Below are 23,225 nucleotides of genomic sequence, written 5' to 3'. Positions count from 1 at the left end.
GCTGCCCCTCCGACAGGGCGGCGCGCCCTCAGCGCTGCACTGGGAGTGTCAGCCTAGATGTTGGGGCTCAAGTCCCTGGAGTGGGGCTTGAACCCAAAACCGTCTGACTCCGAGGCGAGGGTGCTGCCCACTCAGCCACAGCCGACACAAGTTCTTAAGCTGGTTGTCACGTCTCCATTTATCAATTGTTCGTGGGCATCCAATGGATGTCTGCGCAGCGTGCTGCACAATCCTGCTACCCAGGTCCCTGGGGCGGAGAGGGACTGGGTGGGGTGGTGAAGGGAGGGGGGGGAGGGGGTGGGAGCGACAGGCAGCAATGGACTTCAGCAACGAGCAGAATGAATGCAACTTCAGGGAAGACAGGAGAGAGGCCGACACCCACCCAGGGTAAGTCTGGCAATCCTGAGCGCAGAAAAATCACATGCCCCCCCCCCCCTCCAAAATATTGACTGCATCATTGATCATAATGACACAGGAGGCCATTCAGCCCATAGTGCCCGTGTTATCCAATTAGTCCCACGTAAACCTCCCGTTAATCTGCACAGCCGTGCAGTGGTCTGGAGGTCCCGCGCAGGCTGCTCACCGGCTTTACAATGTAAATAAATGCGCATACGCGGAAAATTGAACGGGCCACGCAGCCAGTTTCAGGAAGCATTGGTCTCACTCCCCCGCCTACTCTTTCCCCACAGCCCTGCAAATTCTTACAGAAAAAGAAAGAAACTATATGGACGAGTAGCTGAAAGATGAAATTTTGACCAGTGTTAGCCGTGGCTCAACGGGCAACACTCTCGCCTCGGAGTCTCTCAGTCAGAAGTCCCACTCCAGGAATTTGAGCACAAAAATCTAGACGATACTCAGTGCAGTGCTGAGGGAGCGCAGCGCTGTCGGAGGGGCAGTGCTGAGGGAGTGCCGCACTGTCGGAGGGGCAGTACTGAGGGAGTGCCGCACTGTCGGAGGGGCAGTACTGAGGGAGTGCCGCACTGTCGGAGGGGCAGTACTGAGGGAGCGCCGCGCTGTCGGAGGGGCAGTACTGAGGGAGTGCCGCACTGTCGGAGGGGCAGTACTGAGGGAGTGCCGCGCTGTCGGAGGGGCAGTACTGAGGGAGCGCTGCGCTGTCGGACGGGCAGTACTGAGGGAGCGCTGCGCTGTCGGAGGGGCAGTACTGAGGGAGCGCTGCGCTGTCGGAGGGGCAGTACTGAGGGAGCGCAGCGCTGTCGGAGGGGCAGTACTGAGGGAGTGCAGCGCTGTCAGAGGGGCAGTACTGAGGGAGCGGCTGTAAAGTGCTTCGAGAAGTCCGGTGATCGTGAAAGGCGCTATATAAATCCAAATCTTTCTTTTCAATTCAAGCTGGATACAAGAAAAAACATTTTTTTTTTAAACCAATCCAAATTCACACAATCAGGATAATTATGGACATCAAGTTAAATAGTTACTCAAAGGCTGTAAAACAGTTAATTTCTGCCGGATTCTATTCCCAGCAAAAGCGAGCTTACACTCCATTGCAGGGGACATCAGTACCTGGATCTGCAGTGTAGGTACTCGTGCTGGAGGTCAGCACAAGATAAAAGCTAGACAATTAAAAAGTGCTGAGAGTTTTGCTATCACTAAGGTTAAAGTCCCGATAGAGTCCGGGGAAAGATTTCACAGATAATCACAACGAGCCACTCTCACGTACACAGTGTACAGATTGGCGCTTTCATACATTCAGACTTTTCCCCTTGGAGGATGGTCAACAGGCCAACATGTGAAAGCTTCTTCCATGGTCCACATCCCCAGCATTGAAACACTGACCACACTCGACCAGCTCCGTTGGGCGGGCCACATTGTCTGCGTGCCTGACACAAGACTCCCAAAGCAAGCGCTCTACTCGGAACTTCTACACGGCAAACGAGCCCCAGGTGGGCAGAGGAAACGTTACAGGGACACCCTCAAAGCCTCCCTGATAAAGTGCAACATCCCCACTGACACCTGGGAGTCCCTGGCCAAAGACCGACCTAAGTGGAGGAAGTGCATCCGGGAGGGCGCTGAGCACCTCGAGTCTCGTCGCCGAGAGCATGCAGAAAGCAAGCGCAGGCAGCGGAAGGAGCGTGCGGCAAACCAGACTCCCCACCCACCCTTTCCCTCAACGACTATCTGTCCCACCTGTGACAGAGACTGTGGTTCTCGTATTGGACTGTACAGCCACCTAAGGGCTCATTTTAAGAGTGGAAGCAAGTCTTCCTCGATTCCAAGGGACTGCCTATGATTATTATAGCTCCTTACCCACCGATGCAATATACAGCACAGAAACAGCCCATTGGGCCCAACCGCTCTGTGCCGGGGTTTATGCTCCACACCAGCCCCCTCCCATCCCTCTTCAACTCACCCCATCACCATATCCTTCTATTCCTTTCTCCCCCATGTGTTTATCCAGCTTCCCCTTAAATACATCGATACTATTTGCCTCAACCTCTCCGTGTGAAAGAAAAAAGAAAAACAGACTTGCATTTATATAGCACCTTTGATGACCACCGGACCTCCCAAAACAATTTACAGCCAATGAAGTACTTTTGGAGTGTAGTCACAGTTGTAATGTGGGAAACACAGCAGCCAATTTGCACACAGCAAGCTCCCACAAACAGCATTGTGATAATGACCAGATAATCTGTTTTAGTGATGCTGATTGAGGGATAAATATTGGCCCCAGCACACCGGGGATAACTCCCCTGCTCGTCTTCAAAATTGTTGCGTATCTGTAAAGCATGCACTCCCATGTACCGCCACCAGGGAGCGCATCGCCTGAAGTCCCAAGGGATCCCAGCATTCCTTGGGAGCACTGTATATAAGCTGGCCCCTAAGGCCTGTTCCTCACTCTGGAATGTCTTATTAAAGACTGAGGTCACTGTTACTTTAACCTCCCTGTGTGCAGTCTCATCTGTGTTAGGAACACAATAACTGGCGACGAGTATACAAATCCAACGCAAAGATTCAGCAAACTGTAGGCATCCTGGAGAAGTTCTCGGAGGGTGAGGACTGGGAAGCCTATGTCGAGCGGTTAGACCAGTACTTTGTAACCAACGAGCTGGGCGGAGAAGGAAGTGCTGCAAAAAGGAGAGCGGTCCTCCTCACAGTCTGCGGGGCACCGACCTACAGCCTCAAGAAGAATTTTCTGGCTCCGGTGAAACCCACAGATAAATCGTATGAGGAGCTGTGTACAATGGCTCGGGAGCATCTTCTCCCGAGGGAGAGCGTGCTGATGGCGAGGTATCAGTTCTACACGTGCCAGCGATCTGAAGGTCAGGAAGTGGCGAGCTACGTCGCCGAGCTAAGGTGACTTGCAGGGCAATGTGAGTTTGATGGCTACCTGGAGCAGATGCTCAGAGACTTTTTTTGTACTGGGCATTGGCCACGAGACCATCCTACAAAAATTTTTGACTGTAGAGACACTGACCCTCAGTAAGGTCATTGCGATAGCACAGGCGTTTATGTCCACCAGTGATAACACCAAATCTCAGCACACAAGTGCGAGCAATGTTCATAAATTAACTGGAACTGTGTTTGCGAGCAGAAATGTACAGGGCAGAAACCACAAGTCTGCAACTGCCAGCAGGCCTCAGGTGACCCAGATGAAGTCCCCAATAAAGGATGAATACAAGGCAATTCACACCTTGTTGGCATTGTGGAGGCTTCCATTCAGCCTATTCATGCCACTTCAAAGGGTATGTTTGCAAGAGCTGTGGAACAATGGGGCACCTCCAATGAGCTTGCAGACGAGCTGCAAGCTCTGCAAAACCTGCTAACCACCACGTGGCAGAAGAAGATCGGTCCATGGTGGATGAAAGCAATTTCGAGCCTGAGAAAGAGGAGGCAGATGCTGAAGTACAAGTGGGGTGCACACATTTTTGATGAAATGTCCACCCATAATGCTAAATGTAAACTTGAATGGCTTACCTGTAGCCATGGAACTGGACACTGGCACTAGCCAATCCATCATGAGTAAAAAGATGTTTGAGAGACTGTGGTGCAACAAGGCACTCAGACCAGCTCTGAGCCCCATCCACACGAAACTGAGAACGTACACCAAAGAGCTCATTACTGTCCTGGGCAGCGCCATGGTCAAGGTCACCTATGAGGGCACGGTGCACGAACTGCCACTCTGGATTGTCCCGGGCGGTGGCCCCACACTTCTTGGAAGGAGCTGGCTGGCCAAAATCTGCTGGAACTGGGATGACATCCGAGCGCTATCACATGTCGATGAGGCCTCATGTACCCAGGTTCTTAACACATTTCCTTCCCTTTTTGAGCCAGGCATTGTTTGTGGTCCCGGCCCTCTAGACCATGGTCGAGGATCCATGCGGGCCTGTTTCTCGGTAAAATGTTCCTGGTGGTGGTGGATGCTTTTTCAAAATGGATTGAATGTGAAATAATGTCGGGAAGCACCGCCACCGCCACCATTGAAAGCCTGAGGGCCATGTTTGCCACCCATGGCCTGCCTGACATACTAGTCATTGACAACAGGCCATGTTTCACCAGTGCCGAATTTAAAGAATTCGTGACCCGCAATGGGATCAAACATGTCATCTCGGCCCCGTTTAAACCAGCCTCCAATGGGCAGGCAGAGCGGGCAGTACAAACAATCAAACAGAGCCTTAAACGAGTCACAGAAGGCTCACTCCAAACCCGCCTGTCCCGAGTACTGCTCAGCTACCACACGAGACCCCACTCGCTCACAGGGGTGCCCCTGGCTGAGCTACTCATGAAAAGGACACTTAAAACCGGACTCTCGCTGGTTCACCCCAACCTGCATGATCAGGTAGAGAGCAGGCGACAGCAACAAAATGTAAACGATGGTCGTGCCACTGTATCACGGGAAATTGATCTGAATGACACTGTGTATGTGCTAAACTATGGACATGGTCCCAAGTGGATCGTGGGCATGGTGATAGCTAAAGAAGGGAGTAGGGTGTTTGTAGTCAAACTAGACAGTGGATAAATTTGCAGAAAGCACCTGGACCAAACGAGGCTGCGGTTCACAGACTGCCCTGAACAACCCACAGCAGACACCACCTTTTTCGAGCCCACAACACATGCCCAAAGGATCAACGGCACCACCCCAGACCAGAAAATCGAACCCATCACGTCCAACAGCTCAGCAAGGCCAGGCTCACCCAGCAGCCCTGCAGGGCCAACAACACGCCAGCCCAGCGAGGGCACAGCCAACACACCAGAACAGACATTTGTACCGAGGCGGTCCACCAGGGAAAGAAAGGCTCCCGACCGCCTCACCTTGTAAATAGTTTTCACTTTGACTTGGGGGCTGGGGGGGGGCAAAGAGATGTTGTGTATCAGTAGAGCATGCACTCCCATGTTCCGCCACCAGGGAGCGCATCCCCTGAAGTCCCAAGGGATCCCAGCATCCCTTGAGAGCACTGTATATAAGCCGGTACTGCCCATCCGACAGTGTGGCACTCCCTCAGCACTGCCCCTCCGACAGTGCGGCGCTCCCTCAGCACTGCCCCTCCGACAGTGCGGCGCTCCCTCAGCACTGCCCCTCCGACAGTGCGGCGCTCCCTCAGCACTGCCCCTCCGACAGTGCGGCGCTCCCTCAGCACTGCACTGGGAGTGTCAACCTAGATTTATGTGCTCAAGCTCCTGGTGTGGGACTTGAACCCACAACCTTCGGACTCAGAGGCGCGAGTGACATTCTCACCAGTCTCTGGGTAAAGAGGTTTCTCCTGAATTCCCTATTGGATTTATCAGTGACTGCCTTATGTTGACAGCCCTAGATTCTGGCCTCCCACACAAGTGAAAACATCTTCTCTACGCCTACCCTATCAAACTCCTTCCTAATCCCCCAAGACCCATATTGGGGGACTTTACACGCATTGAGGGTCAAAGGTCAATCAACACAGAGGAGCGGACCACATCTCCCAATTACATCACCAGCATTGAGCAGCCCCAGGTTGGGAGCGAACTAAATGGACTTTGGTCTTTTTCATCTCGCAATTCCCATCTTCCAACCCTCAGTCCACGTCGAGAGAGAGAGACACTATTCCTGCTGGTCTAGGACAAGGGGGACAGAGTGTAAAAATTAGAGCCAGACCTTTCAGGAGTGAAATTAGGAAACACTTCTACACACAAAGAAGTTTGGAACTCTTACGCAAGCGGCAACTGATGGTAGATTAATTGTTCATTTTAAATCGGAGATTGACAGCTTTTTGTTAGCCAAAGGTATTAAGGGGTACGGGACAAAGGTGGGTTTATGGAGTTGGGTCACAGGTCAGCTGTGATCTCACTGAATGGCGGTGCAAGCTCGAGGGGCCGAATGGCCTCCTCCTGTTCCCATGTTCCAAGTCCAAAGCTACATGTCCTGGGGCCAATATTTATCCCTCAACCGACATCATTAATAAACAGATTATCTGGTCTTTATCAAGGTGCTGTTTGTGGGCCACCCCGACCTTCGAGAGGACACCACCATAGGTCGGGAGGATAAAAGAGCATACCACTATAACCTCCACCACGAGCCGTTCCAAGTGTGCAACGGCTTCGAGGCGGGCTTCTCGGCCTTTTGGCTAAGATCATGCGTAACTGACCTGACAGGGGAGTAACCATGACCCCAAAGTGGTTCTCCCTGGATCAGGAAGGTGGTTCTCCTATGCTTTTTGGAAATAGGAGGTGTGTGGGGGACCTGACCCATCCACCTCCATGGCACGAACCTGGTATTGCAGTACTTCCAGGAACGGTGCAGTGGCTCTAGGCCTTTTGGCTAAGAGCATTGGCGCAGAGTGATCCTTGATGTGTGCAAGGTGACTTCTGGCGTTTGTGATCTGACAAAGAATTGGAAAGATTGGCAACGAATAAAAAAAAAATCATCAAAACCGCGCGCCTTTTGGCTAAGATCAAGTGTAGTATCTGTTCTTATCAGTTTAATATCCCCTATGGGGACATGATATTGAATTGATTTTTTGGACAGGGAGCTGGATCAGGGGCTTGCCCCGTCCACTCCATGCACCGACCTGGTATTGCAATATTTCCAGGAACGGTGCAACTTCGCCTCTCGGCCTTTTGGCCCAAGATCAAATATATTGGCGCAAAGTGATCTTTGGCGTTAGAGTTGATCTGGAAAGAAAATGGACATTAAAAAAAAATCATCAAAACCCAGGTCGCAGTTTGGAGCATGGTCAGGCTTCAAGGACACACTCAAAGCCTCCTTGGAAAAAGTGCAACATCCCCACCGACACCTGGGAGTCCCTGGCCCAAGACCGCTCAACGTGGGGGAGGAGCGTCCGGGAAGACACCGAACACCTCGCGGCTCTTCGTCGGGAGCACGTGGAAGCCAAGCGCAAACAGCGGAAGGAGCGTACGGCAACCCAAGCCCCCCCCCCCCCCCACCCACCCGTCCCTCCAACCACCGTCTGCCCCACCCGTGACAGAGACTGTAGATCCCGCATTGGTCTCATCAGTCACCTGAAAACTCATTCTTAGTGTGGAAGCAAGTCATCCTCGACTCCGAGGGGCTGCCTCAGAAGATGAAGAGGAGGTCCACGTGAAGCATAAACTCCGGCATAGACCAGTTGAGCCGAATGGCCTCTTCCTATGCTGTAAATATTTTGTAACGCTTTCACAAGAAGGGCCAGAAAGTAACGAGGAAACGAGATGTGCGAAGGGGACAAAATTCTCATCCCCAACACGGGAACTGATTTGTGCACCCATCCCTCCCCCGCCACCATCCCATTCGCATAAGAACACAATTGGAAAGCAGAGAGAGGATCGGTCCAAGTCAGCATGGATTTATGAAGGGGAAATCATGCTTGACAAATCTTCTGGAATTTTTTGAGGATGTAACTAGTAGAGTGGACAAGGGAGAACCAGTGGATGTGGTGTATTTGGACTTTCAAAAGGCTTTTGACAAGGTCCCACACAAGAGATTGGTGTGCAAAATTAAAGCACATGGTATTGGGGGTAATGTACTGATGTGGATAGAGAACTGGTTGGCAGACAGGAAGCAGAGAGACGGGATAAACGGGTCCTTTTCAGAATGGCAGGCAGTGACTAGTGGTGTGCCGCAGGGCTCAGTGCTGGGACCCCAGCTCTTTACAATATACATTAATGATTTAGATGAAGGAATTGAGTGTAATATCTCCAAGTTTGCAGATGACACTAAACTAGGTGGCGGTGTGAGCTGTGAGGAGGACGCTAAGAGGCTGCAGGGTGACTTGGACAGGTTAGGTGAATGGGCAAATGCATGGCAGATGCAGTATAATGTGGATAAATGTGAGGTTATCCACTTTGGCGGCAAAAACATGAAGGCAGATTATCATCTGAATGGCAGCAGATTAAGAAAAGGGGAGGTGCAGCGAGACCTGGGTGTCATGGTACATCAGTCATTGAAAGTTGGCATGCAGGTACAGCAGGTGGTGAAGGCGGCAAATGTTATGTTGGCCTTCATAGCTAGGGGATTTGAGTATAGGAGCAGGGATGTCTTACTGCAGTTGTACAGGGCCTTGGTGAGGCCTCACCTGGAATAGTGTGTTCAGTTTTGGTCTCCTAATCTGAGGAAGGACGTTCTTGCTATTGAGGGAGTACAACGAAGGTTCACCAGACTGATTCCCGGGATGACTGGACTGACATATGAGAAGAGACTGGATTGACTGGGCCTTTATTCACTGGAGTTTAGAAGGATGAGAGGGGATCTCATAGAAACATATAAAATTCTGATGGGACTGGACAGGTTAGATGTGGGAAGAATGTTCCTGATGTTGGAGAAGTCCAGTACCAGGGGACATAGTCTAAGGATAAGGGGTAAGTCATTTAGGACTGAGATGAGGAGAAACTTCTTCACTCAGAGAGTTGTTAACCTGTGGAATTCTCTACTGCAGAGAGTTGTTGAGGCCAGTTCATTGGATATCTTCAAGAGGGAGTTAGATAAGGCCCTTACGGCTAAAGGGACGAGGGGTATGGAGAGAAAACAGGAAAGGGGTACTGAGATGAATGATCAGCCATGATCTTATTGAATGGTGGTGCAGGCTCGAAGGGCCGAATGGCCTACTCCTGCACCTATTTTCTATGTTTCTATAAAAAATGGAGCAGGAGTTGGCCACACGGCCTCTCGAGCCTGCTCCGCTATTCAATGAGTTCATGGCTGATCTTCGACCTCAATTCCACTTTCCCACGCGATCCCCATATCCCTTGATTCCCCGAAAATCTATCGATCTCAGCCTTGAATATATTCAACGACGGAGCATCCATAGCCCTCTGGAGCAGAGAATTCCAAAGATTCACCAGCCTCTGAGTGAAGAAATTCCTCCTCATCTCAGACCTAAATGGCCAACCCCTTATCCTGAGACTGTGTCCCCTGGTTCTAGACTCCCCAGCCCGGGGGAAACATCCTCCCTGCATCTACCCTGCCAATCCCCCTCAGAATCTAGTATGTCTCAATGAGATCACCTAGAGTATAGACCCAATTTACTCAATAAACAATACTGTACAAAGGTCACTGTGCAGCTATCTGGAGGCTCACTAGCTGCACAATTGTTGGAGGATATCTGTTGATTTTTAGCACAACGTCACTAAGAGAAGTTACTTGCAAAGGCTATACCGAATGCTCCATTGGGTAACAGTCATTGCCCAATGACTGAACAGAATGCAGCACCCAAGGTAACAACAATGAATGCAAGGCTTTCATTTACTGCACTTGCATCCTCTCTCACCAACTTATCTTTTCCCCCCAAGGCTTTGACAAAAGTGGGTAAAAACAAACCTGCATTTCTATAGCACCCTTCACAAGCTCAGGACGACCCAAATCATCATCATCATAGGCAGTCCCTCGAAATCGAGGAAGACTTGCTTCCACTCTATGAGTGAGTTCTCAGGTGACTGTACAGTCCAATACGGAATTACAGTCTCGGTCACAGGTGGGACAGACAGTGGTTGAAGGAAAGGGTGGGTGGGGAGTCTGGTTTGCCGCACGCTCCTTCCGCTGCCTGTGCTTACTTTCTGCATGCTCTCGGCGACGAGACTCGAGGTGCTCAGTGCCCTCCCGGATGCTCTTCCTCCATTTAGGGCGGTCTTCAGCCAGGGACTCCCAGGTGTCGGTGGGGACGTTGCACTTTGAGGATGTCCTTGTAACATTTCCGCTGCCCACCTGGGGCTCGTCTGCCGTGTAGGAGTTCAGAGTAGAGCACTTGCTTTGGGAGTCTTGTGTCGGACATGTGGACAATGTGGCCGGCCCAACGGAACTGGTCGAGTGTGGTCAGTGCTTCGATGTTGGGGACGTTGGCCTGATCGAGAACACTGATATTGGTGCGTCTGTCCTCCCAGGGGATTTGCAGGATGTTGCGGCGACATCGTTGGTGGTTAGGTGTTACCCTAACCCTAACCCTATTACTCCAGCGATTTGAGGTGTGTACTGTACATGGTCCATGTCTCTGAGCCATGCAGGAGGGCGGGAATCACTACAGCCCTATAGACCATTTGGCAGATTTGAGGGCCTGGTCTTCGAACACTCAAAGCACTTTACAGCAATGACATACTTTTGAAGTGTAGTCACCATTGAAATGCACTTTGGGACATCCCGAAGGATGTGAAAGGCGCTATATAAATGCAAGTTCTTTCTTTGATGATACAGTTGTCCGGGGAGCTCCAAGAAAACGGAAGAGAATTAAATGAGAGAATGAAATCACTCCGTCTAGACTCTGGTCATTTCCAGTCTACGCACTCTCGCTTGCCACGATTCTTCTCTCCTTCTCCCTCATCCCTTTCTCCATCAGCTGGGCCGGACGCGTCCAGAAATACCAGGAGCCCGAAATTCCCCATCGCCCCAGTTGGAGGCGGTAACCTCTCTGGGGCCGGATATTCAGCGCCCGGCGCTCTGGAGTCAGAGATTGGGTTACCACCCTTTGCCAGGAAGTGGCGCGCAATGTTGGTGTGCGATTCACTTCCTCTTGGGGCGGGATCGGGGAGGGCGCTATCCGGGCGCATCGCGCAGGGCCGATGCATTTCAATACTCCCCTCTCCCTCCGTTAAACATAGAAACATAGAAACATAGAAAATAGGTGCAGGAGCAGGCCATTCAGCCCTTCTAGCCTGCACCGCCATTCAATGAGTTGAACATGAAACTTCAGTACCCCCTTCCTGCTTTCTAGCCATACCCCTTGATCCCCCGAGTAGTAAGGACTACATCTAACTCCCTTTTGAATATATTTAGTGAACTGGCCTCAACTACTTTCTGTGGTAGAGAATTCCACAGGTTCACCACTCTCTGGGTGAAGAAGTTTCTCCTCATCTCAGTCCGAAATGGCTTACCCCTTATCCTCAGACTGTGACCCCTGGTTCTGGACTTCCCCAACATTGGGAACATTCTTCCTGCATCTAACCTGTCTAAACCCGTCAGAATTTTAAACGTTTCTATGAGGTCCCCTCTCATTCTTCTGAACTCCAGTGAATACAAGCCCAGTTGATCCAGTCTTTCTTGATAGGTCAGTCCCGCCATCCCGGGAATCAGTCTGGTGAATCTTCGCTGCACTCCCTCAATAGCAAGAATGTCCTTCCTCAAGTTAGGAGACCAAAACTGTACACAATACTCCAGGTGTGGCCTCACCAAGGCCCTGTACAACTGTAGCAACACCTCCCTGCCCCTGTATTCAAATCCCCTCGCTATGAAGGCCAACATGCCATTTGCTTTCTTAACCGCCTGCTGTACCTGCATGCCAACCTTCAATGACTGATGTACCATGACACCCAGGTCTCGTTGCACCTTCCCTTTTCCTAATCTGTCACCATTTAGATAATAGTCTGTCTCTCTGTTTTTACCACCAAAGTGGATAACCTCACAGGGGAAGGCACATTGAGAGCTCTGCAGGGTCCTTTTGATAGGCGTCCACTGAGACCCCGGGGGCGTGGTGGGCAAGGCCTGGCACTGACTGTAGAAATATGCAGGCTACGGCAACATAAGATGAGAAGACCCGACAGTAGGGTTAAGGTGTCTTGCGCGAAGAAATGAATTACCAATTGAAACTGAAGTTCAGTCAATACTTCCTTAGCATCGCCAGTAACAATTATAAACTAATCACGGAAAATAAAGTATGAACTAATCACCAGGCACAGATGAATATGTAATCAAAAGGAGATGGGACAGACTATAGAATAGTATAAACCAGAAGGGCAAACTTCACCGAGGCAGTGAGAACTTGACCCGCCCTCGAGAGAAGCTGGACCTTAAGCTGGGAGCTGAAAGGAGGACACCAGCGGCGGAAATTGATCACCTCTTAACGGGTAACAGTACAGTTAACATAGAAACATAGAAAATAGGTGCAGGAGTAGGCCATACAGCCCTTCGAGCCTGCACCACCATTCAATAAGATCATGGCTGATCATGCAACTTCAGTACCCCATTCCTGCTTTCTCTCCATACCCCTTGGTCCCTTTAGCCGTAAGGGCCACATCTAACTCCCTCTTGAATATATTGAATGAACTGGCCTCAACAACTTTCTGTGGTAGAGAATTCCACAGGTTCACAATTCTGAGTGAAGAAGTTTCCCCTCATCTCAGTCCTAAATGGCTTACCCCTTATCCTTAGACTGTGATTCCTGGTTCTGGACTTCCCCAGAATATTCTTCCTGCATCTAACCTGTCAGAATTTTATATGTTTCTATGAGATCCCCTCTCATTCTTCTAAATTCCATTGAATATATAATGGGTCCCATGTACAGTAGACACCTCAAGTCGCTGGAGAAATATCACAACGATGTCTCCGCAAGATCCTACAAATCTCCTGGGAGGACAGAGGCACCAACGTTAGCATCCTCGACCAGGCCAACATCCCCAGCATTGCAGCACTAACCACACTTGATCAGCTCCGCTGGGCAGGCCACATTGTCTGCATGCCAGACACGAGACTCCCAAAGCAAGCGCTTTGGGAATTAGCAATTAAAACCTGGGATGAGCAAGGGGCCAGAATTAAAGGAGCAGAGATTGTGAGGGTTGTAGGGCTGGAGGAAGTTACAGATAGGGAGGGGCGAGGCCATGGAGGGATTTGAAAAAAGCGATTATTTTGAAATCGAGGCATTGTCGGACTGGGAGCCAATGTAGGTCAGCGAGCACAGGGGTGAGTGGGACTCGGTGCAAGTTAGGACACGGGGCAGCAGAGTTTTGGATCACCTCTAGTTTACGTCGGGTAGAATGTGGGAGGCCAGCCAGAAGTGCGCTGGAAGAGTCAAGTCTACACTGCCCCTCCGACAGTGCGGCGCTCCCTCAGTACTGCCCCTCCGACACTCCCTCAGTACTGCCCCTCCGACACTCCCTCAGTACTGCCCCTCCGACTCTCCCTCAGTACTGCCCCTCCGACAGTGCGGCGCTCCCTCAGCACTGCCCCTCCGACAGTGCGGCGCTCCCTCAGCACTGCCCCTCCGACAGTGCGGCGCTCCCTCAGTACTGCCCCTCCGACAGTGCGGCACTCCCTCAGCACTGCCCCCCCGACAGTGCGGCATTCCCTCAGCACTGCCCCCCCGACAGTGCGGGGCTCCCTCAGCACTGCCCCCCCCGACAGTGCGGGGCTCCCTCAGTACTGCACTGGAGTATCAGCTTAGATTTTGTGCTCAAGTGCCTGGAGTGGGACTTGAATCTTCCGGCCAGTACAGAATTAGCAAAGGACACTACCAGTGCACGAGACACCAATGTGGCGCATGTGCAGTGAGCTCACGAGCAGAGTGGAAGGCATGAAGGATACAACACATGCAAATTATATTGACCCACAAAAATGATTTGAAAATGCAAGCAAAGTGGGAAAAGAGTGGCGTGCTCCAGGAATGGGAAGCATGCATGCAGATCATTCCAAACGGCATCACTTGCTCTGTCTACCGTACTCACACGGATGGGGAAGTATTCTCGGAAGGATCGCCACACAGCCCAGTTCCGAACCCATTCGGATCTCCGGCCTCCTAAGAAGAGGATGCATTTTTTTTTCTTCAAATAATGTCGAATGGCAGATTAGCCAGCGCTTAACTTACGCATTACACCCCTCTTCCCCTGCTCTTTCCCCAAAGCCCCTGCAAACTTTTCCTTTTCCCTAGTATTTATCCAACTTCCCTTTTGAAAGTTACAATTAAATCTGCTTCCACCGCCCTTTCCAGTCTGCGCGTTAAACATTCACTCCCTCCACCACCGGCGCACCGTGGCTGCAGTGTGCACCATCTACAAGATGCACTGCAGCAACTCGCCAAGGCTTCTTCGGCAGCACCTCCCAAACCCGCGACCTCTACCACCTAGAAGGACAAGGGCAGCAGGCGCATGGGAACACCACCACCTCCACGTTCCCCTCCCAGTCACACACCATCCCGACTTGGAAATATATCGGCCATTCCTTCATCGTCGCTGGGTCACAATCCTGGAACTCCCTCCCTAACAGCACTGTGGGAGCACCTTCACCACACGGACTGCAGCGGTTCAAGAAGGCGGCTCACCACCACCTTCTCCAGGGGCAATATTTGAGGGCGAGAGAGACTGTGGAGGATGTGATCGGGGCCCAGAAGAGGCGAGGGCCTAGGGGTAGCACAGGCCCAGCCCACACTGCGATGTGTGCGCGCACTAGGCCCGTGCAGCAGAGCTGGTCTCCAATGGTCCTGGTTAACCCTTGCCACTGGACCAAGGCCTCGCTCTGTCAAGCCCCGTGTGGTGGCTGGTGAGCAACGGTCACCCCACGTTAAAAAAAATCCACGCACAGGCATCTTCCACCCTTCAGGATGTAGTTCGGGACCTGGAATATTTGGTCCTTCATCCTCGCTTCGAGGGACTGCCTATGATGATGATGATGAAGGGGAAATTAGGGATGGGCAATAAATGCTGGCCTTGCCAGCGACACCCATATCCCATGAATGAATAAATTGTATAAAACTATCAAAACTCGCTTCATAAAAAAAGTCTCCTCATCTCCCCCTCTGGTTCCTTTGCCAATTAGCTTAAGTCGGTGTCCTTTGGTTACCGACCCTCCCGTCAGTGAAACAGTTTCTCGACCAAATTTGCTCATTCAGGAGATTGGGAGTCAGCTTGTCGCAGATTTCTCACTCTTGCACCGACATTCTCTCTACCCTCTAATTAAAAAAAGAATGCATTCGTTCATGGGATGTGTGCGTAGTCAGCAAGGCTGGCGTTTATTGCCCTTCCCTAATTGCCCCTCGTTAGGGTGGCGGTGAGTCACCGCCTTGAACCGCTGCAGGCTGGACAGCAAGTGTTGTAGCAGGCTATTTGACTGCATATGGCATCGCGGGCAGGACAGATCCAGTCCCCGCCTGCCACCATCGCTCACCCACATCCACCGAGAGCGAGCGGCGGTGGAGGGAGTGGATATTTAAGCCGGTTCTTGGGCTGCCCATCAAGCGGACAGCTTTGTCCTACAGCTGGACTGTGGTGGCCCACGCGCCACAGGAAACCTCTCGCGCAAAGCCGGCAAATGGAGGACGTACAAGGTTGGGCCCTGTACTCATTGGAGTTTAGAAGAATGAGAGAGGATCTCATTGAAATGTATAAGATTCTGAGGGGGCTCGACAAGGTAGAGGCAGGGAGGATGTTTCCCCTCGTGTGGGGGAATCTAGAACTAAGGGGGCATAGTTTCAGAATAAGGGGCCGCCCATCTAAAACTGAGATGAGGAGGAATTTCTTCTCTGAGGGTTATAGATCGGTGGAATTCGCTGCCTCAGAGAGCTGTGGAGGCTGGGTCATTGAATATATTCAAGGTGGAGATGGACAGATTTTTGAGCGATAAGGGAGTAAAGGGTTATGGGGAGCGGGCAGGGAAGTGGAGCTGAGTCCATGATCAGATCAGCCATGATCTTATTGAATGGCGGAGCAGGCTCGAGGGGCCGAATGGCCGACTCCTGCTCCTATTTCTTATGTTCGTATGTTTATTTCTCTAACGGGAGGAAGCAGCAACATACAGGGGACGAGCGGTTGGAACCCTGACCGACTCCGACTCCCACCCCCGGGTGCCGACACCCTCTCGGCCAAGCCCGGTCCCGGCCCATGTTCCTAACCTTGCTTTGGCGTGTTCCAGTCAAAGACCAGCCAGGAAAAGTACAGCGCTGATATCGGCCAGTAGTTGGTGAAGAAGATATAAGACAAGCCGATGGTGCACGTGATCCCTGTAACGTCAAAACAGAAGCATCATCAAGCTGAAAGACTTGCATTTATATAGCGCCTTTCACGACCACCGGACATCTCAAAGCACTTTGCAGCAAATTAAATACTTTTGGAGTGCAGTCACTGTTGCAATGTGGGAAACACGGCAGCCAATTAGCGCACAGCAAGCTCCCACAAACAACAATGTGATAATGACCCAGAGAATCTGTTTTAGTGATGTTGGTTGAGGGATAAATATTGGACCCTGGACACGGGGGCTAACCCCCCTGCTCTTCTTTGAAATAGTGGTCCTGGGATCTTTTACATCCACCTGAGAGGGCAGATGGTGCCTCAGTTTAATGTTTCATCTGAAAGACCGCAACTCTGACAGAGCGGCGCTCCCTCAGCGCTGCCCCTCCGACAGCGCGGCGCTCCCTCAGCGCTGCCCCTCCGACAGCGCGGCGCTCCCTCAGCGCTGCCCCTCCGACAGCGCGGCGCTCCCTCAGCGCTGCCCCTCCGACAGAATATTATCTGAATGGCGGCAGATTAGGAAAAGGGGAGTTGCAACGAGATCTGGATGTCATGGTACATCAGTCATTAAAGGTTGGCATGCAGGTACAGCAGGCGGTTAAGAAAGCAAATGGCATGTTGGCCTTCATAGCGATGGGATTGGAGTACAGGGGCAGGGAGGTGTTGCTACAGTTGTACAGGGCCTTGGTGAGGCCACACCTGGAGTATTGGTGATGAATCATGGACAAGGCTCATGAAACTATCGACTGAGACCCAAGATAGGGATATAGGAATCTCCATTAGAAGCAAGGTGCAAAGGTATTTAGTTCCTCCCACCATGGGCTTGATCTTATTTTTGTTAGGCAAGATTGTTAAGGGTTACGGAACCAAGGCGGGTAGATGGAGTTGAGAGACACGTCAGCCATGAGCTAACTGAAGTGTGGGACACGTTCGAGGGGCTGAATGGCCTCCTCCTGTGCCAAATTATTGGAGGAACATCAGATCACCCCTTAATCCGAACTCAACACAATACAAGCCCAGTCTGTGCAGCCTGCCCTCGGGATTTAACCCTTTCAGCCCCGGTATCATTCTGGTGAACCTGCGCATCTCCCCCTCAGAGGCCACCATTTCCTTCCTGAGGTGCATTGCCTAGAACTGAGCGCAGTGCTCTAAATTGGGTCTAACCAGAGCTATAATAAGAACTTAAGAATTAGGAGCAGGAGTCAGTCATTTGACCCCTCGAGCCTGCTCCACCATTCAATAAGATCATGGTTGATCATTGACCTCAACTCCACTTTCCCGCCCGATCTCCATATCCCTTAGTATCCAAAAATCTATCAGTCTCAACCTCAAATATACTCATAAACTGAACATCCACAACTCTCTGGGGCAGAGAATTCCAAAGATTCACCACCCTCCGAGTGAAGAAATTTCTCCTCATCTCAGCCCTAAATGGCCGACCCCTTATCCTGAGACTGTGACCCCTGGTTCTAGACTCTCCAGCCCGGGGGAAACATCTTCTCAGCATCTACTCTGTCAATCCCCCTCAGAATTTTACACGTCTCAATGAGATCACCTCTTCTTCTAAACTCTCGAGGGGCTGAATGGCCTCCTCCTGTTCCTACATTTTCACTTCAAACATTAAAAAAAAAGGAAAGGTTTCTGGATAGCTATACTTATTTTAAAAAGTAGCCAAATGGATCATCAATATATTAATCACCGACAAATCACTGCGGACATCACCCTTCTAACCTACACAGAAACCTTGCCAGACATCGGATGCCAATTGTCCAACCGCTTAAAACAAATCCCTGTTCTTAGATGAGCAATCATCAGTTTTCAACTAAAAAAAAACGAGTGAAAACCCCAACTATTTACAATCTATAACGACTTGGAAGAAGGGACGGAGTGTAACGTAGCCAAGTTTGCTGACGATACAAAGATGGGAGGAAAAGCAATGTGTGAGGAGGACACAAAAAATCTGCAAAAGGACAGAGACAGGCTAAGTGAGTGGGCAAATATTTGGCAGATGGAGTATAATGTTGGAAAGTGTGAGGTCATGCACTTTGGCAGAAAAAAAAATCAAAGAGCAAGTTATTATTTAAATGGAGAAAGATTGCAAAGTGCCGCAGTAAAGTGGGACCTGGGGGTATTTGTGCATGAAACACAAAAGGATAGTCTGCAGGTACAGCAAGTGATCAGAAAGGCCAATGGAATGTTGGCCTTTATTGCAAAGCGGATTGAGTATAAAAGCAGGGAAGCCTTGCTACAACTGTACAGGGTATTGGTGAGGCCACACCTGGAGTACTGCGTGTGGTTTTGGTTTCCATATTTACGAAAGGATATACTTGCTTTGGAGGCAGTTCAGAGAAGGTTCACTCGGTTGATTCCGGGGATGAGGGGGTTGACTTATGAGGAAAGGTTGAGTAGATTGGGCCTCTACTCATTGGAATGCAGAAGAATGGGAGGTGATCTTATCGAAACGTAGAAGATTATGAGGGGGCTTGACAAGGTGGATGCAGAGAGGATGTTTCCACTGATGGGGGAGACTAGAACTAGAGGGCATGATCTTAGAATAAGGGGCTGCCCATTTAAAACTGAGACGAGGAGGAATTTCTTCTCTGAGAGAGTTGTAAATATGTGGACTGCGCTGTCTCAGAGAGCTGTGGAAGCTGGGACATTGAATATATTTACGGCAGAGATAGACAGTTTCTTAACCGATAAGGGATTAAGGGGTTATGGGGAGCGGGCAGGGAAGTGGAGCTGAGTCCATGATCAGATCAGCCATGATCGTATTAAATGGCGGAGCAGGCTCGAGGGGCCGTATGGCCTGCTCCTATTTCTTATGTTCTTATAAGACATTTAAGATTGTCAGAAACAAAAAATATCTTACCCAGAATTAGAAAAGTTATAACCCATTGATAGACTGAGATCATCTGCAGGTGTCGCTCTATCTTGGTCCTCGCCCACCAGGGCAGAGATGGCAGATTACTCAAGGCCGAGAGAATGCTTGCACCAGTTCCTGCAAAAGATTTAAACAAAAACAAAAATTTAAGTCCATCATTTTTACACTTGTTGGCTCTGTTGAAATTGTGCCTGGTATTTCAGCAAGTGGCTGCTTGGTTCAGTGAAAGAAAGACAGACTTGCATTTATTTTGCACCTTTAACCACCTCAGGTCGTCTCAAAACGCTTTACAACCAATGGAGTAGGTTTTGGAGTGTAGCCACTATTGTAATGTGGGAAATGCAACAGCAAATTTGCACACAGCAAGCTCCCACACGCAGCAGGTAATCTTTTTTTGTTTAGTGATGTTGGTTGAGGGATAAATATTGGCCCCAGGACACCGGTGAGAACTCAGCTGAGGGTGGAGCACGACACGAGGGTTGTACGCTGTCTGATTAGCCCTGGTGAGCAGGGAAAGAGGGAGAAAGGGAGAGGGAGAACGAGAGCGAGGCGGGGGTGGGGGAACGAGAGCGAGGCTGGGGGGGCGAGGGAGAGAGGCGGGGGGGGCGAGGGAGAGAGGCGGGGGGGGCGAGGGAGAGAGGCGGGGGGGGGCGAGGGAGAGAGGCGGGGGGGGGCGAGGGAGAGAGGCGGGGGGGGGCGAGGGAGAGAGGCGGGGGGGGGCGAGGGAGAGAGGCGGGGGGGCGAGGGAGAGAGGCGGGGGGGGAGGAGGGAGAGAGGCGGGGGGGTGGGGGGAAAGAGAGAGGCGGGGAGGGGGGGGAAGAGAGAGGCGGGGAGGGGGGGGAAGAGAGAGAGGCGGGGGGGGGGAAAGAGAGAGAGGCGGGGGGGGGGGAAAGAGAGAGAGGCGGGGGGGGGGGGGGGAAGAGAGAGAGGCGGGGAGGGGGGGGGGTAGGAGGGAGGAGGGACGAGAAGGAGGAGAAGGAGGAATATTTATATAGCTCGTTTAACATAGTAAAACATCCCAAGGTGCTTCACTGGAGCATTAATCAAACATAAGGACACATAAGGACAGATGAAGTAGGCTTTAAGGAGCATCTTAAAGTAGCAGGTTGTGGGGCTGGAGGTGATTACAGAGATAGGGAGGGGTGAGACCTTGGAGGGATTTGTAAATAAGGATGAGAATTTTAAAAATCGAGGCGTTGACAGACCGGGAGCCAATGTAGGTCAGTGAGCACAGGGGGTGATGGGTGAGCGGGACTCGGTGCGAGTTAGGACACGGGCCAGCGAGCACAGGGGGTGATGGGTGAGCGGGGCTCGGTACGAGTTAGGACACTGGCCAGCGAGCACAGGGGGTGATGGATGAACGGGACTTGGTACGAGTTAGGACACTGGCCAGCGAGCACAGGGGGTGATGGATGAGCGGGACTCGGTGCAAGTTAGGACACGGGCCAGCGAGCACAGGTGGTGATGGATGAACGGGACTTGGTACGAGTTAGGACACTGGCCAGCGAGCACAGGGGGTGATGGATGAGCGGGACTCGGTGCGAGTTAGGACACGGGGTAGTGAGCACGGGGGGTGATGGATGAGCGGGACTCGGTGCGAGTTAGGACATGGGGCAGTGAGCACAGGGGGTGATGGGTGAGTGGGACTCGGTGCGAGTTAGGACACGGGGTAGTGAGCACGGGGGGTGATGGATGAGCGGGACTCGGTGCGAGTTAGGACATGGGGCAGTGAGCACAGGGGGTGATGGGTGAGCGGGACTCGGTGCGAGTTAGGACACAGAGCAGCGAGCACAGGGGGTGATGGGTGAACGGGACTCGGTGCGAGTTAGGACACGGGGGCAGTGAGCACAGGGGGTGATGGGTGAGCGGGACTCGGTGCGAGTTAGGACACGGGGCACAGAGGGTGATGGGTGAGCGGGACTCGGTGCGAGTTAGGACACGGGGGCAGTGAGCACAGGGGGTGATGGGTGAGCGGGACTCGGTGCGAGTTAGGACATGGGGTCAGTGAGCACAGGGGCTGATGGGTGAGCGGGACTCGGTGCGAGTTAGGACACAGAGCAGCAGGGTTTTGGATGAGCTGAAGTTAACGGAGCATGGAAGATGGGAGGCCGGCCAGGAGTGCGTTGGAACAGTCGAGTCTGGAGGTAGCAGAGGCCGGGACGAGGGTTTTGGCAGCAGATGAGTTGAGGCTGGATAAGATTCGAACGAAACAAGGCAAGAGCAGCAAGTTCCGGCTCGTGCATGAATGGAGGGCAGGCAGACGGTAGAACAACATGGCGGCAAGTGTCATGGAGTCGGGAGTGCGGTGCAGTTGGACAGACTGTTCCGAGTTACCAACCTCTTGTTTCAAACCAAACTGACCGATCAATTGAGTCATTGCTTTCAGTCTTGCACAAGTAGAACTAATCGTCACGAGCTGCGCCGTGTGAATATAGTAGAATTTAGAAACCAAAGGGGCTGAAATTGCCCTGCGGCCCCATAAGCCTCCGGAGCCGGGACTTTTACCGACCGGGCCAGAAGTCCCGCTCCCAGAGGCCTGGAATTTCCCGTTGCACCCCTCAAACGGGCCAGAGCGCTGTCACACCACAATGCCCCTCCCGTTCAGTCAAAGGGGAGGGCCGCTGCTGACCCTTTGCTGGCCATGAAAGCAGCGGCGAGCAGCGGCCTGGGAGCAGCATGGAGGCATACCACCTCCGGGAGTAGCACGAGCTGCGACGGCAGCGAAGAGTGATGTCATCAGGGTCCAGGTCGGTGATTGGAGCGTGGGCAGGTACAGCAGGAGCGGCGAGATCGGGGCGAAGGAGCGGCGAGAGATTGTGGAGGGATGTGACCGGGGCCCAGGAGAGGAGTGAGTTCGGGGCCAGGGGCCCAGGGGCAGCACGGGCCCAGCCCACAATGTGCGATATGTGTCTCCAGTCGTCCTGGTTAACCCTTGCCACTGGACCAAGGCCTAGCTCTGTCAAGCCCGTGTGGTGGCTGGTGTGCAACGGCCACCCCACGTTAAAAAAATCCACGCACAGGCATCTTCCACCCTTCAGGATGTAGTTCGGGATCTGGAATATTAGGCCCTTCATTGGAACACTTGTGAACTCATTCCTTTTTGGTGTGGAAGCAAGTCATCCTCGCTTCGAGGGACGGCCTATGATGATGATGATGACCAGGGACAATCTCGTCCAGGCCAGCGGTGAAGTGCTTGGAGCGATAGTGAAAGACGCTTTGGAAATGTGAGTATTTTTTCTTTTCTTTGCTCTATACACAGCAAGCGAGCCCCAGGTGGGCAGAGGAAATGTTATAAGGACACCCTCAAAGCCTCCCTGATAAAGTGCAACATCCCCACCGACACCTGGGAGTCCCTGGCCAAAGACCACCCTAAGTGGAGGAAGAGCATCCGGGAGGGCGCTGAGCACTCGAGTCTCGTCGCCGAGGGCATGCAGAAACCAAGCGCGGGCAGCGGAAGGAGCGTGCGGCAAACCAGACTCCCCACCCTCCCTTTCCCTCAACCACTGTCTGTCCCACCTGTGACAGAGACTGTAATTCCCGTATTGGACTGTTCAGTCACCTGAGAACTCACTTTTAGAGTGGAGGCAAGTCTGCTGATGATGATGATGAATATCCTTCCAATGCGCTATTTATCAAATTGTCGTAACCCTTTAGAAACAGGGAAATTTACAGCACAGAAGGATGCCATTTTGGCCCATCGTGTCCGTGCTGGCTGACAAAGAGCCGCACGGCCCAATATCAGCAGCCCTGAAGGTTACATATAAACCTATTATGATGCCTATAATGTACCTATGAATGACTCCATGAGGCAATGTGTTGTACTCAAACTGTAGTGACCTTGGTCCTTTATTCGTAACTCCAGATTGAGGCACAAGCCCCTGCCACCAGGGCAGGAAACCCCGGTCTCCACCAGTTGCACCCTCTAGTGGTGCCAGCATATTATTAATAGTACATCAGGTAAACAAGTCTCCATCTTATGCAACTATACAGTGACTGCATAGAGAGTATATCTCTGTGTAGTCACTGTATAGTTGCATAAGATGGGGATTTGTTATAAACCTATGAACAATGAACAATGGAGGACAGGTAAAGAGCACCCAGCCCAACCAGTCCGCCCCACATAACTGTAACACCCCTTACCCGAAACATTCTGCACTCCACCCCAACCAGAGCCACGTGATCTCCTGGGAGATGCAAAAGCCAGATAAAAACCCAGGCCAAT

General features: G+C 51.8%; 1 protein-coding gene and 2 pseudogenes across 1 annotated transcript in view; 2 read left to right on the top strand and 1 right to left on the bottom strand.

The window, feature by feature from the left end:
• The window catches only part of dgat2 (diacylglycerol O-acyltransferase 2), a 52,337-nt gene that overhangs the window by 17,719 nt on the left and 11,393 nt on the right, over nt 1-23,225 (bottom strand). The window contains exons 2-4 of the mRNA XM_070891348.1: nt 18,992-19,120; nt 16,005-16,112; nt 13,846-13,916 (exon numbers count right to left, since the gene is read on the bottom strand). Coding sequence (XP_070747449.1) covers nt 13,846-13,916; nt 16,005-16,112; nt 18,992-19,120 — 308 coding nt within the window. The remainder of the gene's footprint in view (nt 1-13,845; nt 13,917-16,004; nt 16,113-18,991; nt 19,121-23,225) is intronic.
• LOC139275371 (U2 spliceosomal RNA) lies at nt 6,532-6,732 on the top strand (annotated as a pseudogene).
• LOC139275473 (U2 spliceosomal RNA) lies at nt 6,857-7,032 on the top strand (annotated as a pseudogene).

This window comes from Pristiophorus japonicus, chromosome 10 (assembly GCF_044704955.1).
Source record: "Pristiophorus japonicus isolate sPriJap1 chromosome 10, sPriJap1.hap1, whole genome shotgun sequence".
NCBI classification, from domain to species: domain Eukaryota; kingdom Metazoa; phylum Chordata; class Chondrichthyes; family Pristiophoridae; genus Pristiophorus; species Pristiophorus japonicus.
This window is presented reverse-complemented; position numbering and strand designations above follow the sequence as displayed.